Genomic DNA, 19,644 nt, shown 5'->3' with positions numbered 1-19,644 from the left:
GAGTAATAGTGAATGCACACTTTCTATTGTTTAAATGTTTTCAAATATCTTTCACTAGAGATGTTAACTATTATTACTTTTAGTTTATTCATGTTATTTCCTCGTGAAGTGAAACATAAAACTAGTTGAAATATAAACAGTTTCTGTTTGACATCTTTGTGGTTTTATACTGAAAAAATTAATTCTAAAAATGTCCTATCCAAACAGAAGCTAATGCAACAGCTGTGACTTCTTATTTTAAAAAAAAAAAAACTGCTAATGCCCTTATTCCTCCTATAGAGTAGGCAAGTCCTTTAGCCCTATCTAACTTTTGGAGACTGATGGGACAATTCGGTCTTCACTGGTAGCCAGCCGGTCGGAGATAGCTGGCCCAAGACTATTACTGATTACACATGGCATCTAGTGAAGAGGGGTGGCTGACAAGTGCTGCCATCTCATTCTCCCTAATTCTGACACTTTGTTTACTGTCTGAAAATAGTGTGGAGTCTGCAGTCGATTTTCTTGAGTTTCTGGGAGAAAAAAAATCCACTTGCCCATATCAGAGATTGACTAACTCAGGTACTGGTTGAAAAAAGGGCTTAGTAAAAGTTCTTCTAGTTGACAACTAGAATTGAACTTATGACTCTTTCTTTGAGTGATCTAGTACTGTGGATTGCACATGCCATTTCCACTGAGCTTTACAGGCTTGACTTCTTTTTATTACTAAGCTAATATCTATGTTTAAAGGATGAACGTCAACACATGAATGAAATTAAACAGAATGTGACAGAGCAACTCAAAGTTTGTATATATTTAAATATATTATGTACCAGAATTTTTTTGAACTGACCTTGTGGACAGTGTAGTTTGATGAAAAGTAGATCCTGCCTTTGTAAATTTACTCACTTGTATAATAATCACTTGTATTATAAAAAAAAATCACTTGTATGATTTTTAATAAAATCATACAAGTGATTTTATTTGCATTGGATAAAGGAAATAACTATACCATGATATTGCTGGGTTTTGTAGATGCATTTAATAAAGTGCTGGCCAAGCAATTATCATGGGAGACTTCAACTATCGGGATATAGATTGGAAGGGGGAATGGGCACATGGCAAAATTGAAATGGAATTTATACATTTACTAAGGGATAATTACCTGAAACAACATGTGATGGAGGGAGAACAGGAGTTTGAGAGTGTTGGATCTGATAATAGCATCAGAAGATCTATCTATAACTACAGTAGCAACTCTACCTCCTATCAGGTAAAGTGACCATTCTGTCCTGTTCTGGGAGATTGCTCAACATGGAATTTTCAGTCAAGAAAAGATTTATGTGGAACTATAGAGCTGGCAATTATGACAAACTGAAGTGGCAACTTGGAGCTGTGCCATGGCATAAGAAGTTGTTGGAATGAATGCATGAGAAGTGGTCAGGGATTATTATTATTTGACACCTCCAGGGAGTCCAAGGACTCATCGAGTGGTGGAGACAGAGTTGTAGAGTAGTGCCCTCCCTTGATAAGTCTTTGGACTCCCTGGAGGTGTCAAATAATAATAATAATCTGTGACCACTTCCCATGCACTCATTCCAACAACTTCTTATGCCATGGCACAGCTCCAAGTTGCCACTTCAGTTTGTCATAATCCATCCACCAACTACAATGAGCCACAACTACACCAACGTCATCTCCCGCCAACAACTACCACTACTATTTTCACAGACAATCACAAACATCCATGCCCATGGTGGGATTCGAACCCACAGCCTTTTGGCTGGGGAGCGGATATGCTAACCACTCGGCCAACCAGGCCGGCAATTTATGCCCATGGTCAAGAGAATAAACATAATAGGGATTAAGTAGATGAATACAATATAAAGCAGGAGCTGCAAAAAAAAGAAAGTATTGTAGAAGGAATATAAATAAAAAAAGGTGATCAACATGTTAGTAAGCAGTATAAAGCAGATGCAGATAAAACAGTATAGTGAAGGTAAAGCTGATTTTGAGAGCTAAGCAAGCCAAAGTGAATCCAAAAGAGTTTTTTCACTGCATAGCAAGTAAGAGGAAGAATGACTGTGGAAAAATAACTTTACTCAGTGCTGATGGTAGGAAAGTGACAGAAGCAGAAGAAATGGTTCAGTTACTAAGTGATCACTTTGCAAGAGTACATCATCCATGTGGCTACTTTTCAGTTACTGTTGTGAAATTTGAGGTAGATGAACTGGATGTACTCAATATATTGAAAATTATTGATGCGAACACAGCAGTGGGCCTGAATGGTATGCCAATTAGTATATTACTTTTATGATATTAAAAGGATTTTATAAAATTGATGCTAGTGAAATTTTTCAATATATGACAGATAGTCAGAGACTTGAGGCCATCTGTGGAAGTTGTGTAAGAGGTTAGTAGGGATGTGTGGACCAGATTTTTTTTTGCTTGGAGAGTAGTGAGTGAATGAGTGGATTGGATTGCCAGAATTGATTGTGAGCTCCTTGATGGTGAATGGATTCAAGCAGAGGTATGATAGGATTTGTGAGTATGATGGTTGATTTGGGTTTTCCACGATGAGTGGAAAACCCAAATCCAAAATGATGAGTCTCCAGATTCCATGGAGACTCATCATTTCCCTAAAATAATAATAAATTGGAGCAAATTGAGATGAATATGAAGGTGGTAACATTGATAAGAAGATTGGTGATTAGTAATAGATGTAATTTTTCTCTGTGTGTGAGGAGAAAAGTAACAGAAGCATAACTAACATATTTTTATTCATTTGCATTATGCATTCATGGACTGTACTGTTCAATGTGCTGCCCTTTCCAGTATGGCACAAACTGTATCCTTTACACAGTGTATTCAGTGACTGAACATAACTGGTCAGGACTGATATTGCACACATGCTGCATTATGCTATCTTTCAGCATTGGTAAGTTATCAGGATGAACCCAATAAACTCTGTTTTTGAGAAATTCCCAAAACCAGAAGTTACAGGGGTCATATCAGCTGAACAAGGCAGCCATACAGTAAAAAAAAAAACATCACTGATCACTCTGGCTTCTGTAAAATGCTCTCGAACTTCCTCCTGTAAGGGCAACGAATTTTCATGCAGGATAGAAGGGCTCCATCCTGCATGAAAATGATTGTATCCATGCAGAGGCTGTAGTTGGTGGCACAACAGAATTGTTTATCATATCACAATACCTCTCGGCAGTAACTGATTGGATCACAGGACCTAACTGACGAATGTCCTCAAAGAAGAATGGTCCAATGATAAAAAAAACTGTAAACTTGCACCAGACAGTGACTTTGGGTGAATGCAGAGGAATTTGTTGGATTTCATATGGGTTTTGCATAGACCATACCGAGCAGTTGTGGATATTCATAGCTCCATTCATGATGAAAGTGAGTCTCATCTCCGTACAAAATCATCCAAATGGCCACGCAGCATCCCACTCCACTCAAGCAAGAAATGTTAAAGCAAAGTTAGTTGACTTTCAAAGTTCTGTGTCATAGGGTATGAATGGGTAGAAATGCAGAATCTTCTGTAGAATTTTCCAGACAGTTGTGTAAGACACATTCATGTGGCTTAATACAGCATGTGCACTGCAGGAACCAATGTTATTATTCATGGTCTGCTCCACAATGCAGCAGCAACTTCATTCACTTGTAAACTGATTGATTTTCAACCTCTGCCAGGTGTAACACCCAACAATCCTATTTCTTCAAAAGACTAATCATTCATTGCAGAGCACATGTACATAGTGGACCTCATCGACATTTGAAGGGAAAAATCCAGTGTCCATCTTTTTAAATCCTCCTGGCACCTGCCGAGTTACATGATATGCAAATTCCTTGCATTTGGTGTTTACACTACCCCCCTGGTAGTGAATTTTGGAACTACTTTTTTGGAAACGCAGGAATCAAACCTGGGAACGAGTGTCCCAGGTTTGATTCCTGTCGAAGACGTGAGGAATTTGAGGATCTTCCTCAGCCATAGCCAAGTAAGCCGGTCTTGGGCGTGTTTTTTTTTCCGCCAGTTTGTCTGGTATTTTTCATCCCGCAAGCAGGCAAACTGGCCCAGTGAACATACGTTACTACAGCCAAAAGTATATTCCCCATCCCAGCGGCAGGCTAGGCGACTGGTCGGTTGGGAGTGGTACTAACAAGAAGTCACATCTAAGTAACATGCGGACCCTACATAGGAAGCGAGAATAATGCATAGTGAAAGAAGATTAAGTGCTTAAAATTTTTTCCCTTTACATTCTTTATTAGATGTAATTAGATGATATCATTGTTTATCATGACTGAGTTAGTTTGATATATATATATATATATCTAGTAGCAAGGCTTATACGTTGGTCAGACATAACTGGTAATTAGTTTACGGAATTAACAACGCATATAAAGTATTTCTAGTATTTCTACAAACAGATAGAGGGGACAGCCATGGGTTCACCGCTTTCCCCACCCTTGGCCAAATTCTTTATGGAGACATTTGAAGAGAAAGCCTTAAACTCCGCCCCACAAAAACCCACTATTTGGCTTCGTTATGTGGATGATGTGTTTGCTATTTGGCCACATGGCTCAGACACACTCCATTCCTTCCTAACACACTTAAACAACCAACACCCCAGAGTCCAGTTCACCTTAGAAAAAGAGGAAAACAACACCCTCCCCTTCCTAGACACTTTAATCACCTGCCAGCTTGATGGATCTTTGGTTTTCTCTGTTCACAGAAAACCCACCCACACTGGCAGATACATTCACCAGCAATCCCCCCCCCCCTCACAACAATATGGGGTTATAAAAACACTACATAACAGGACAAAATTAATCTGCTCAGATAACAAGGCCCTAACTACTGAACTAAACCACATCCTCAACACTTTCTTAGCCAATGGCTATAACCTCAAAAAAATCCAAAAAATACTAAAACCAGTAAACCACAACTCCCCCCCCCCCTCCACAATAAAGATTACACCAAGTCTATCACCATCCCCTACATCCAGGGCACCTCTGAGAAAATAACCAATATCCTCAAAAAATATGACCTTACTTCTTGTTACAGACCATATAAAAAGTTGACATCCCTTATCCGCTCTACCAAAGACCAACCCCTTCCCCTAGACCTACCTGGTGTATACCAGGTCACTTGCAGCTGCAAATTGTCCTACTTTGGCCAAACAGGCAGGACAGCAAATATCAGGTTTTCAGAACACAAAGACTACATCTGGTTTCACCAGTACAGCTACTCTGGGCTGGCAGACCATGCCTTAGATACCCACCATAAAATTCGTTGGAAGAAAACAAAAATAATTCATCGCAGCAAGTTTAAATACGAAAGATTATTCAAAGAATCTTCAGCAGCTCTAAAAAACGTTCCTAACCTCAACAAATTTGGGTGCATGAAACTACCCCAAATTTGGGAGACTTACATTATGAGAACTTCAGCCCAACTGCCAAGACTACCAAATTAGCCCGCAAGAGGGCACCATTAGGACTTTAGGAATAATATTAGTTTCTTGCTTTCTTCCTCATTTGCTTTGTGTTAGTGCCTGCGTGCACATACCATATCTTTATGTTTCTGAAGATGGCAATGTGACGTTGCCGAAATATAGAAGTTATTCATTAAAGTTATCTTTAATTAATATACTTTATATGCATTGTTAATTCCGTAAACTAATTACCAGTTATATATATATATATATATATATATATATATATATATATATATATCATATTTCATTATAGATATGGAGTGGGTGATAGGAAGAGACAGTTCTCATAAACTGCTTGTTGTTCTCCATCCACCACATTCGTTAATCTTGTGGAACACGGAGACTGGTACTAAAGTTTGGAAGAAAGTTTATACAGAACAACTGCTTTCATTTTCATTGGATCCCTTTAATGACTGCAATATAGCCTGTAAGTAGCTTTTTAATATTTAGATATTATTAGTTATATGTTTAAATAGTATTCTTGCTAATTATTCATTATTTAGTAATATGCACTAACTAAGAAAAATTACAGAAGAAATATTGCACTTAGTCCTTGCCTCAGTTCTAGATTTCCTTGCCAAGTGTTTTCATATTCAGGATTTTGATATTTTACAGATTCTAAATCGTGGCACCAAATGTTTTACCCATGAACTATACTTATACCAAAGCCTGTTATGAGCTCTGTACACCCTAATGTTCTTGACTGAATTTTGCTTATGTGTTTTCAGGCTAGTTTGCTATGTGCAGTATGGAAACAGGACTTGTTATTGTCATTCTTCCTCTGCAAAGGGTTGTAAATTTACACTACTTTAGTACTCTACCTTTGGTGGGTTAAGGAATTTTTTATTTAATTTACATATACAATATAATATGTATAGCACTGTTTCAGTGCAAACTTGGAAAATAAAATAAAATCTCAAGTAAATATGGCAGTGGTCTCATTCTGAGCAATGAAATTCACCGTCCACTTAAGGACAGTCACAAATAGTCATGCCTTTGGTGGTATTTGAACCTACAGCCTATTGATTGCAGAGTGGGTACATCAACCACTTGGCTAACCAAGCCAGCAGTCTGGAAGGTAAAGTTATGCCATTTCCACAAGAGGCTGGCTAATTCATATTCAGTGTATTAAAAAAATAAAAAAAAATTAACATTAATGCTCCCCACAACAGTAAAGAGATTCAAACCTAGGTGTTTTCCAGCAAGGGTGAGTGTCACATAACCTATCAAACTACAAAAGCACTCTGCTGATTTGAATAAAATCCATGGTTGCTACTTTGGAATAAACTTGAGTAATTTTCTCAGATTTAAGCATATTTTCTTATTTGAGCATTCCAGATCAAACATTGTCTATTTCAGTTGTCTTTCTGCATTTCACTCTTCTGATGATTTTTCTACCAATATATGTTGATTTCTTTCCTCCTGCATATTTTCTACCACTGTTCTGTCTTGTTACAGAGCATTAAGAATACCATTTAATTTTTACATCACTTTTATGATCTTTGATTTCCTTTTTTCATTCTACATTATTAGTTTTTTAATAAAACATTTTACCTTTATGATATTTATTTTTATATTCTTTCCAGAATCTTCCCATGATTTCTTTTAGTTATGTTTAGACAAAGCTTTACTACCCTTTTATCTGTATTCTCTAATAACATCTGCTGATTTGATACAGCTGATTCTCCCTATAGAGAACTCACACGGACTGAGAATGGTTTCTTGTAGTAGTACAGCAAATTTTCTTTAGAACAACATTATGAACATAAGGCTTTAGTCAAGACATTTTGGTAATTGTTATAGTGATCACACAAATCTGAAAGCACAACCAAACTCAACATCGCCAGAGTTAAAGATCGGTACTATCAATATATAAGAAGCCTGAATGGCAAAGAAATGAAGCTAGCTGAGGAATTAGATAAGTACCGATGGGGGGGGGGGACTAAAACAAAAAAGACAAAAACTGGTGAGATCTTTCTGAGCAAAAAAATACAAATTTATATTCAGGCAATGATCATCAAGGAAAAGAAGGAGTAGCCATCGTATTCAACACAAAAAACGAGGCTAATCTTCTTGAACAGCAGACAGTCTCAAGTAGAGTGATGTGGGCAAATATCAGAAGGGGGAATTGGACAATGAGACTTATTTGTGCTTATGGTCCCACAGAATGTTCTACTAAGGTAGAAGTGGAGGCATTTTTTGATGCTTTAGAAAAAGCAACTGACACAATGAAAAAGGAAAAGTTAGTCCTTGTTGGAGATCTAAATAGCAGAGTAGGAAAAATATTTTGGGAAAATTTGGAGAAAAGAGCAAAGCTAATAATAATGACAAATACCTGTTAGATTTCTGCTCAGGGCATTGACTAACATCATGTTCCAACATAAAAATGTGCACAAATTCACATGGAGAGACGATGCAAGGAATAAGAAAAGTCTCATTGACTCTATTATTGTCGATAGTGATGTTTTCTCCCTGGTGCAGGACACCAGAGTGTACAGAGGATTTGAAATTGGAAGTGATCACTATTTAGTCTTGAGTAGGATAAAATTGAATTTCATATTGAAAAGAATACCATGTAAGAAAGTTTTAAAGTGAATAAAAGTTGAGCAGCTCTCAGATGCGAACTGTAGACTAAAATACACAAAGATTATTGAAGAAAAAATGAAAGAGTTTGAGAACAGGAACCAAACCTTGGAGATTCAGTGGCAAGCCTTGAAGAAAACCCTGATTGATTCAGCCAGAGAGGCATGTGGTGAGGTTGTCTGCAAGGATAGAAAAATCAGAACTCCATGGTGGACACAGGAAGTTAAAGAGGCACTGAAGGAAAACCCTGGCTGGCCGAATGGTTAGTGTATCCGCTCTCCATCCAAAAGGCTGCGGATTTGAATCCTGCTGTGGGCATCGATGTTTATGATTGTCTGTGGAAATACTAGTGTAGGCGTTGGCGGTAGATGGCATTGGTGTAGTTGTGGTCAGTTGGTGGAGAGAGTTGTAGAGCAGGTGTCCTCCCTCAATCAGTCTTTGGACTCCGTGGAGGTGTCTAATAATAATAATATCAAAAGTTCTTGGCAAATAAGTCAGCTTGTACTCTTAGAGAATACAGAGACAAATGTAAGAAAGCTAAACAATGTTTAAAACTAGGTTAAACAAAAGTCATGGGAGGACTTTGGCAATAACATAGAAAATAAATATCAAGAAAGGGGCAAAACATTCTGGAGGTTGTTGAAGAAGCTTAGAAATGGAGGAAAGAGTGCTGTAAAAGGAGTTAGAAATGATAAAGGTGACATCAAAATGGGAGAAAAAGATATCCTTGAAGTATGGAGTAACTACTTCGAAAAATTGCTAAATGAAACAAGCAGTGATAGCACAGTGGTATAAAAGGCTTTCCACATTTCAAGCCATGAAAGGCTTGAAATGTGGAAAGGCAGCAGGAGTAGATAATATTCGACCAGAAATGCTGAAGTATAGTGGTATAAAGGTCTTACAGTGGCTGCACTGCATAGTTCAAAAGGCCTGGACAGAGGGACGAATTTCTGATGATTGGATAGAGCTCTCATAGTACCCATATATAAAAAGGGAAATAAAACAAAATGTGAGAATTACAGAGGTATTTCCCTACTGAGCGTTCCTGGTAAGATTTATGCAAATATATTTGAGAAACGGTTGAGAAGAATTGTGGAAGAAAAGCTTGGTGCAGAACAAGCTAGATTCAGGCCAAATAAAGGCTGTCAAATCAGATCTTCACATTATGACAAATAGTCGAGAAAGCATGGGAATATAACAAAGATCTGTATTTAAGTTTTGTCGATTTGGAAAAGGCATATGACAAGGTGCAAAGAGAGAAGCTATTCAATACACTACAATTATAAGGTGTCAATGGGGCATTATATCAAGCAATACTTAGTCTGTATTTGAGTTGTAAGTCGGCAGTTAGAATTGAAGGAAGTACAAGAAGATGGTTTAATTAAATTTAGTGTGAGACAAGGATGTACATTATCCCCTCTGTTATTCATCATCTATATGGATCATATTACGAAGGAAAGTGGTATTAAACATGATATCAAAATTGGAGATGTTAATGTCAGCCCTTTGCTTTATGCGGACGATGTTATACTTCTAAATAAATCCACTATAAGTTTGCAAGATTCCCTGACTAAATTGAATAACTGTTGTAATTGATGTGGCATGAAAGTCAGCATTAAAAAAGACAAAGACAATGAAAATAGGTAGAATTGTTGAAAATGTACTGTGAACGGGGAACCGGTGAAACAAGTAAAACATTTCAGCTACTTAGGCACGATTTTTACTTAAGATGGTAATTTAAATATGGAAATAGACAACAGAATCAACAAAACTGGAATGGTTGGAAGTCAATTGAATAAATTCATATGGAATAGGAGAGAAATTAGTCAGAACACTAAATTAGCTGTATACAAGACAGTGTTCAAACCAGTTTTAACTTATGGATCTGAGAGCTGGGTCAGAAGTAAAACACTTGACCAAAGACTAGAGACTGCAGATATGAGAGTCCTGAGAAAGATTAGAGGCATGAACAGATGGCATCAATGGCAATATCATATTAAAAATGAGGATATTAGGAAAGAACTTGACATTGTTGACATCCAGGAATGCTCTAGCAGAGTTAATCTCAGGTGGTATGGTACTTAAAAAAATGGGCGAGGAAAGATTAACAAAACAAGTGTTCTCTGCCAGGTGCCTTAGAAGATAGAAATATAAGATTTGATAATGTTGGAGTCTTGACATGTAATAGAATGATTTGGAGGAAAATTGTAGATAGGAAGTTAGTAATGATGTAAATTTTTCATGTAATACCATCATTTCCTGTACATCCCTTGAGGATACATGTCAGGAATTTGATGATTATAGTAATCAAATTTTTTATAATGGTATTTATATGGTGATAGTTAGCTGTAGTTAGGGACTTCTTATGATTAACTCTTTTTTTTGTGAGCTGCTTCTTTAATCTTTCTTTTAGTTCATATTTTTCTATCCTTGCAGACAGCATCACCATATACATCCCTGGTTAATTGAGTCAATGTGTTCTTCAAATTTTGCTGCTGATTCTCTAAAGATATTTTTATTTACAGGTTCTTTCCATTTTGTAATTTATGGATATTTAAATCTACAGTTCACTTCTGAGCCTGTTCAGCTTTCATTCTTTTCAAAAATTGGAATGCATTTTATCTTTTACTTTTTTATTCTTTGTAACAGTAGATGATCACTTTCTGTTTGAATCCCCTGGACCAATTTGAAAATATCACTATTGTCACTAACATAACATTTATTCTCTCTCTCTCTGCGTGAGTGAGTGAATGAACATTTTACATTGAAACTTGTTAAGAGCAAGTTGAAATTAGAGTACTTAATGTTATTAGTTGTACACATTTGTCCAAAATTTCTCAAAACATTTCTGTTCTTCGAAATATCCCAAATCAATGTCTGGAATTTATTTCCGATTTACCTGTTTAGTTCTTCACCAAGAATCACTTTATCATTATTATTATTATTATTTTATGCTAACTGCTTTTAGTTTAAGGTTTGTTGAACATTAAATAAAAAATTCAGTATCCCAAATCCTAATTTGAAATTTGCCTGTGTATCTATGTGAAACTGATTCCCATTCGAAAAATTTATAGTTTTATCGATGTTGAAAACTTTTAGTTACTCATTCCTTTTCCATATCCCTACTGGCAGAATAAATCACATTTGAAAGAATGTCACCCATTTTAACCTTATTTTACTACTGCTGTGGTATTTCTGTGACTAACCACTACTAATGGAACCTCTTTTGAATTGATTCTTCAAACCATTAATAGTTTACTCAATTCTTTATTTTTGGAATCTCTTCCGCAGCTTTTCACTGTTTTCACATTGCTTACCTGCTAAAAACTGCATTAGCCTGGCTAGGATAACTGGCAATTATCCTAGCCAGCATGATATTTATGTTTTACCATCATAATTATGATTTACTGTATCAGAGAGAATTACAGAAGTGTTTCCCTCCTGAGTGTTCCTGGTGAGATTTATGCAAGTATATTGAAACAAGTATATTTACATAAGAAAATTTGTGGAAGGGAAACTTGGTGAAGAACAGCTGGATTCAGGCCAAATAGAGGTTGTGAGAATCAGATTTTCACTTTATAAAAAATAGTTGAGAAACTTGGGAATATAACTGGGCTTTGTATTTAAGTTTTGTTGATCTGGAAAAGGCATATGACAAAGTTCCCAGAGGAAAGCTCTTCAAAAAGCTATTATATGGTGTAAATAGGTGACTATAAGAGATATGGTGACATAATATCAAGTAATACATTGTCTCTATTTAAGCCTTTAAGTCAGCAGTTAGACTTGAAGGAGGTATAGGAAGATGGTTTGTGGTAAAATCAGTGTGCAACAAGAGTACATATTATCTCCACTGTTATTAATTATTTGTATGGATCAGATTATGAAGGAAAGTGGTATTATATCTGATATCAAAATTGTTCATGTCCTGGTTGGCCGAGTGGTTAGCATATCCACTCTCCAGCCAAAAGGCTGCGGGTTCAAATCCTGCCGTGGGCATGGATGTTTGTGATTGTCTGTAAGAATACTAGTGGTGGTTGTTGGCAGTAGATGGCAGTTTGCAGTTTGTTTGTAGTTGGTGGATTGAGTGGTGGAGACAAAGTTGTAGAGTAGGTCCCCTCCCTCAACGAGTCCTTGGACTCCCTGGAGGTGTCACGTAATAATAATAATCTTAGTTCTTCACTTTATGCAGATGTTATACTTCTGATAAATCCAGTACTAGTCTGCAAGATTCCCTGGCTAAGTTGAATAACTGTTATAATAAATTTGGTATGAAAAGACAAAGACAATGAAAATAGGAAGAAACATTGAAAACATCAACTGTATCCTGAATGGTGAAACCTAGAGAACAAGTAAAACATTTCAGTTATTTAGGCATAATTTTTAATGAAGATGGTAAATTAAATATAGAAATAGACAACAGAATCGGTAAAGCTGGAATGGTAATTAGTCAGAACACTAAATTAGTTGTATACAAGACCGTGTTTAATCCGATTTTAACTTATTGATCTGAGAGCTGGGTTAGGAATAACTCTTTACCAAAGACTGGAATATACAGATATGAGAATCCTGAGAAAGATTAGAGGACTGAACAGATGGCATCAATGGCAGTATCACATTAAAAATAAGAATAGCAAGAAAGAACTTGCCATTGTCAGCATTCAGGAATGTGTTAGAAGAGTTAATCTCAGGTGGTATGGTCACTTAAACAGAATGGGAAAGGGAAGATTAGCATAAGAAGTGTTCTCTGTCAGGTTGTCTGGAAAAAGACCCAGAGGAAGACCAAGATGTAGATGGATTGATACAGTAAAAAGCACCTTAAAAGACAGAAATATGAGATCTGATCATATTGGAATCTTGACAGATATCAGATTAATTTGGAGGAAAATTGTTGATTAGGAGTTGATGATGTAAATTTTTTATGTAGCAATATCATAATTTTTCTGTAGATTACATATCAGGAATTTGATGAAGATGATGATGTGTCAGCTAAACTTACACATCTGGTCAGCTGAATTCCACATTGCCAACTCATTCTCAGTTTCCTCTCCTGAACTCTTAAAAACACGAAAAACAATTATTGTTCTTATTTTAAACAACACAAGTTTCTTATATGGGCCTTAATTTGCAAAAGAGAATTCCTCTGTACGTGGAGAGGAAGTTAGATTTTTATTGAATATATGAAATATTTAATTCTCATAAGTGGAAAATAATTCATTATCATAATTCTGATTTTTGTATTTTTCAAGGACTAATAAAGTTCTGGGTGAATGATTTTTGTTTTTGGAAGAAACATTTGCTGTCATCGTAACTAAGCTACATAACAGCATCATTGCTGCATTTCATCTTCCCTCATCTATTTTCAACCTTGTTCTTTAGCATTATGACAACTCCAAGGGAAGGATCCTGGAACTTCTACTCTCCCCTTCTTTGGAAACATTATCGTTGTCATTCTCCATATCCAGATACTTGTGATTTGTGTTATAGAAATTATCCATTGGCAGTTGAGTATTTAGGTTTATGTGCTGGTTTAAATTCATTTAATGGAATGGATACAGCATGGAGAAACAAACACAAGGAAGAATTTTCTTAGAATCAGTAGCAGATTTGAAAAACCAACCTATTCTTAATAATTATGGTTACGTTAAACTTTCCAAGATTTGGGAAACTTTATAATTTTTAGGCTCCTACCCAGTAGACAATGCTAACCAACAAGCACCCAAAGGGTGCTCTTCATAGGACTTTAGGCTTTAAGTCTGTTTTCAATTTATTGTTTTGAGTTTTTTTGTGTGTGCTTTTATAATTTTAAGATTGTATCCCTGATGTGTCTCTGTAACTGCGATGAAATATGGAATCCATTAGACCTTGTGTTTAACAGTTTTTCTGTGCTATATCCATTGTATTACCAAACAGTGAAGTTATCAATTGTTGAAATGAGTCCTCATTTCTCACTTCATTCACAATTTCTTCCCAGTAGCCAAGGTATGGTTTTCCAACAAATTGGCCAAGAAGTACAAGCAAAAAACAAATCATCATGTTGCAAATGGCCAGAACAAAAACATTCACTTCAAAAAGCTTCATTTACAGCCTACACTGAAGCCTGCAACAACTACAAAACAAGCCTTAAAGCTAAATGCAAATCCTTTCAGTCTCATGCAAAGGCCATTGGGCACAGTGGGCTCCCACTTCCTTCTAACCCAGATGACACTTTAGCAACAGCACCTAAACTGACCTGCTTGCATTGTTCTTCTCTTTCAACTCCTCCATAGATTACTAAGGGGGCTTATCATTTAAGTCAGTACTGAAATTTGCACTATTACAAAAAATATTTTAACACCTCCATGCCAGGATGTGTTTCAGGCTATACTAATGCAACATGACACAGATTTCATGCAATTTCTTGTAAAACTTGTGTTTTGGCAAAGTACTCTGAAATAACCTTCTTTGTTACAGGAAACAGATGAATGTAATGGCATGCATTACTTTTAGTTACTGCAGTTCTAAAATTATTGTGGTATTCAGTTTAAATGTCAGTATTAAATTAATTTAAGAATGAATACTCCATTTGTGGGGGAGGAAAATTACATTTTTTATACTTGCTTTTCAGTTCTGGCATCTGACTGTATTCTCTTTGTGGATGACTTTAGCATAGTTAAGGTTCCATCGAGCAATGGAAGAAAATTTTATATATCAAATCCTTCATCCACCAGTCATCCTTCAAGCTTTGGAGGTCGTCATAATACAGGTGGTGATGATAAATCCAGGCTAGCACCTCGAAGCATCCTATTACGAAGGATGAGGTTTTTGATTAGAGCTGATTCTAAAAATAGGTAAAAATTTGTGCTCAGATTTACCAGTGTTTTCATTAATGCTTAAGATATTCTGTATTGCTATTGCAAAGTATCTTTATTTTGAAAGTATAATTCTTACTATACTTTGAAATTAACTTTAATGTGCCTTTTTAACAGTTTAGTTTTTTATTTAAAGAAATTTCATAATTATTTGCTTAATGTTTTAATTAGGCAAAGAACTATGCATGTGTCATCACACACAGACACACATGTTTTGTATGAATATCAACTATGACCAACCTGACTGGAATTGAGATCATAATAGAGATAGATAAACTGGAAGTGTTTAGGATGTTAAATCTGTGTGAATATATAGCAATGTGGTTGGATGAGATATCAGCCCTTGTGTTATGAGAAAGTGCAAGAGACATGGCAGGTTCCCTAACGAGTTTCTCAGCACTGGTACAGTGCCAAGAGAGTAGAAAGAGGACAGAATGGTTAATCAAACAAAGGAGTCTCTAAGGTTGAAGATTTCAGTTATAGAAGTACATTTCCAATTATATCAGTAGTTGTGATTAGAAATTATCAGAAAGTTAGTTAAATCTATGAACCCCAGACTTCTTGCCTTTCAGTGCCGTGACCATGCTCTGGCAGTTTTCATCCACTTTGGATAATATTTCAATTTGAAAACTTAAATCTTACAAAGTGACCTCCTTAAATGTTTTCACACTATAATTTTTGATCTATAATACAAAACAATGAATTTTACTATGTCTCATAGTATACATCACTGATGTTACACTCAGTGATTATTGTTTGGTATACTGCCACATTTACAGAAGTATAAAATTGATCAGTAAACATGCAGTGACTTCATCCTTCAAGTGGTTTATACACCTGAGTCACCCCATCACACCAGTTCTGTCTCCAACTGCCGACCCAAAAGCTCTTTCTTTGCTACACTGACTGAGAGTTCACTTTTTAAAAATACAACTCTGACATAGGATTGCTTTGGTACTGAATGAGAGTTTTTGCTGTCTTAAGATTTCTGCCTGATCTCTGAAGAGAACCAACCGCTTCGAAACAGCTATCAGTCCAGTGAAACCTTTATCAAATGCACTAATAAAAGGTGACTGTACAGATGCCTAGGCTGCACTTGTGTCTTTAGTGTAAGCTAAGGCAACTCGGATGTTGAGGATTTTATTCTCATAGGATCTCTGGTCAAAATTTAAAATGTTCAAAGTTTCTATATCTATTCGGCTTTGAAATAAGGTTGGAGCTTTAGTATATTTCTATATAAATTTTAAACTGTTTCAAAATGCTAACATATCAACTAGTTTTCATGAATCTTGTAAGGAAAACCATTAACCTAGTAATTCTAATGGTTAAATTTTAGAATACTTGAAATATTAATTCTGACATAGTATTATATCAGAATAGTAATTCTGTTCGTTAAATTTTAGAATAGTTGGAATATTAACTTTTGTTTACTATGATCCATTGCAATCCCAGAAATCGTATGATGTGTAACTTGTGTTGTTCATTGTTTTCTTTAGATATTCCTTTTCCACTGTTTCCTAAACCTTTGTTTTGATTATTTCATGAACAATAAAGATGTTGCATTAGTAATGCTTACCTTATTCATCTGTATTGTGATTCTATGTGCTTGATTCCATGCTCAATGCTTTTTTTTTTGTACTTTTCATAATGTCATTCTATTTTTTTCTTATTTTTATTATTAAATGTAATTAAAAACCATCATAGTTAACTTTGTTAAATTCATTTGATAGCCTCCTCAAGAATGAAAATAAATTATATTTCAAGACTTAACAGTATGTTCAAATCTTAAGTTCATTTGTTCTCACTTCTTATCTTTTACACTAACTTATAAAGTAGACTCATTATACTAAAAAAAAAATCCATGCCTTATCATTTTTTTTTGTCACTAAGTTGATCAAAAAATTGCATTTGTAGGATTTCTTTGTAAGATAACATAAATAATCTTTGTGATATTTTATAAAGGCACATTATTTATGATTAAATCAAATTTAACATATGTTTAGTGGAAATATTTTTCAGTGCATAAGTTTATGGGTGTGGCAAGGCATAGCATTTGGTACTGAATTCCCCCCCCCCCCCCTTGAGACTGATTAAGTGTAAGATTAAGAACAAGAAATTGTTCTATTTGGTGTGCATGTGTGTGTAATGCATAGCATTGTATGCACCTGAAAGGATGTGTGCTTTGCATTATGAGATACTAAGGCCATTAATGTGAAGTCATTGGCCTCTATATACAAGTAGGTACTTTGTTTGCTATGCTTGGATGAAGGATTGAACAAGAATATAATTTCTTTGCATCTTCAGTTTAATTTATAACCAAGTGAAAAAAATTTCTACAATTAAAAAAAAATATTCAGATAAAGGTTCACTGAAAAGATAAAATACAAATATTAAAAATGAAATGATTAGTGATCTCTCTTCAATTATCTGACTTTCAAATCACCAAATCATCAGTTTATTGGGTTAACATGTCATCTGACTCCTGAAACAACAATGCTGTCTAAACTTGCATTGATTTAGGGCAAAATAACACAAGGATAAGGATGAATAAAATATTTAACTTTAATAGTCAGATATATTGCAACCTGAAAAGTATAGACATAAGGCTAGGTGAGTACAAGGTAGAATATGAATAATGGATTATTTAAAATAGTCACATGATAGTATATATAGAACAATGCAAATGGTTAACAGAAGAAGCTATGGTGTTAGATTTGAATAAGACTTTTTCATATCTTCAGTAAAGAAAGACAGTCATTCTGATTCAGGTTCAGACAATGAAGCAAAGCCGCAACACTCTCTTCAAGCAAACATTTGAACTTGTGGCAGCTCTGGAGTAAGCATGTTTAAGACCAGAGGATATTTTGGTCAGTATCAATTCCATATTATGCTAGACCAGATTCCTCAGATTTTTTTATTAACAATGGAATATTCATGGCATATACCAAGAAAAGATTACAAGAATATATGCCATGACGAGAAAGAGGAAATCGTTTATCTTTAGAAGATAAGGACCAAGAGGAGACTTTATTGAAAGGAATGAATGCAGCCACTAGATAGTATTTTTTCAGTTGCATAAAACACTAAGTAGGAATAAAGTTTAGCGCATTTTACCTTGCAAAGTCTGCTTTATGTCTGCTGGTGACCCTCCTATAATTGTCATGGGCTGTAGTGTAAGTTGAGTGCATGCTGAATTTTTGTTTTTATTGCTCTGGCATTTGTCAGAGAACCAGGGCTTGGACAGGATCAGGGATACTGAGCGGAAGGAGATAAGGCACCCATCCCAGTAAGAATTTCATTTATTTAGAAGCAAACGCATCAATCAGGAGAACAGATGGAGCAACAAAACTGGAAAAGAGGCATAGAAAAGAGGAAAAGACTGAATTCTTCCTACCAATGTAGGGAGAATTCATTCTGTAGAAAACAAAACATGGACAAGGTTATGGTCAGAGTTGCCAAGAGGAGTGATGTCACTATATGTTTTGGAGAGCGAGCTGGTTACTAATTTAGGAGAGAGAGTAATGAGGATTATCTGTAATTCTGGCGGGTAATTAGGTAACGATTTGTGTTAGATTATTACTGACAGCAAATATTTCACCCTCTTCCATCTTGTTTACTAAAGTTGGGGGAAGGGGCTAGTTGGAATTGTGCATGTTAATCTCCAAAGAAGGTTATCTCATTTCAGAAATAATCATAAAGGTAAGTTAGAATTAGAAGAATTATAAAGGCAGCAAAACAAGGCAAGGAAATCTTGAGCTAAAGCAGATCATATCAATGAGGTTCTAGGTTTTGATAACCTTTTGGCATCAGACCTAACAGAAGTACATGTTCTACTCTTTCTTTTAACGTTACATGGTGATCAGCATTTATATTTACAAATTTAGGAACACAAAACGCACATGTTGAAATGATTATTTTACTTATTATTAATAAAATAACAATTGACTTTTCGACCCCTGTATTGAGATCATCATCAGAAAAATACATGTGTTTATGAAAACAAGCTACATGCTCTTGCACTCTACAAAGGTAAATTGATTCTATGCTGCTAACTGATCTTTTATTTAGCCTGACCTCTAGTTCTAGTAGTAAGACTTATACGTTGGTTAGACATAACTGGTAATTAATTTACGGAATTAACAACGCATATGAAGTATTTAATTAAAGATAACTTTAATGAATCACTTCTATATTTCGGCAATGTCACATTGCCATCTTCAGGAACATAAAGATATGGTATGTGCTCTAAGGAACTAACAAAGCAAATGAGGAAGAAAGTAAGAAACTAATTTTGTTCCTAAAGTCCTAATGGTGCCCTCTTGCGGGCTAATTTGGTAGTCTTGGCCGTTGGGCTGAAGTTCTCATAATGAAAGTCTCCCAAATTTGGGGCAGTTTCATGCACCCAAATTTGTTGAGGTTAGGAACGTTTAAAAAACTCAGCCCACTTTAAAGCCAGTATAGAAAACCTCACACTCCAACACACTGACATAATGGTCAGTTTTGACGTCTCCTCCCTATTCACTAATGTCCCACTCAAAGAAACCCTTGAGCTCATCCAAGCCAAGTTTCCTCCCGATATCTCAGCCCTATTTCAGTTCACAATGAACTCAGGCTATTTCGTTTGGCAAGGAAAGTTCTACAAACAGATAGAGGGGACAGCCATGGGTTCACCACTTTCCCCACCCTTGGCCAATTTCTTTATGGAGACATTTGAAGAGAAAGCCTTA

The 19,644-nt window shown here is 35.6% G+C and overlaps 1 protein-coding gene across 1 annotated transcript in view; it reads left to right on the top strand.

The window, feature by feature from the left end:
• The window catches only part of LOC150110628 (WD repeat-containing protein 11-like), a 355,935-nt gene that overhangs the window by 69,163 nt on the left and 267,128 nt on the right, over positions 1 to 19,644 (top strand). The window contains exons 5-6 of the mRNA XM_090399950.1: positions 5,740 to 5,913; positions 14,674 to 14,896. Of these exons, the coding sequence (XP_090256076.1) occupies positions 5,740 to 5,913; positions 14,674 to 14,896 (397 nt within the window). The remainder of the gene's footprint in view (positions 1 to 5,739; positions 5,914 to 14,673; positions 14,897 to 19,644) is intronic.

This window comes from Typopeltis vanoorti, chromosome 1, assembly GCF_054136105.1.
Source record: "Typopeltis vanoorti isolate ZY-2024b chromosome 1, IOZ_Tvanoo_1.0, whole genome shotgun sequence".
Lineage (NCBI taxonomy): Eukaryota > Metazoa > Arthropoda > Arachnida > Uropygi > Thelyphonidae > Typopeltis > Typopeltis vanoorti.
This window is presented reverse-complemented; position numbering and strand designations above follow the sequence as displayed.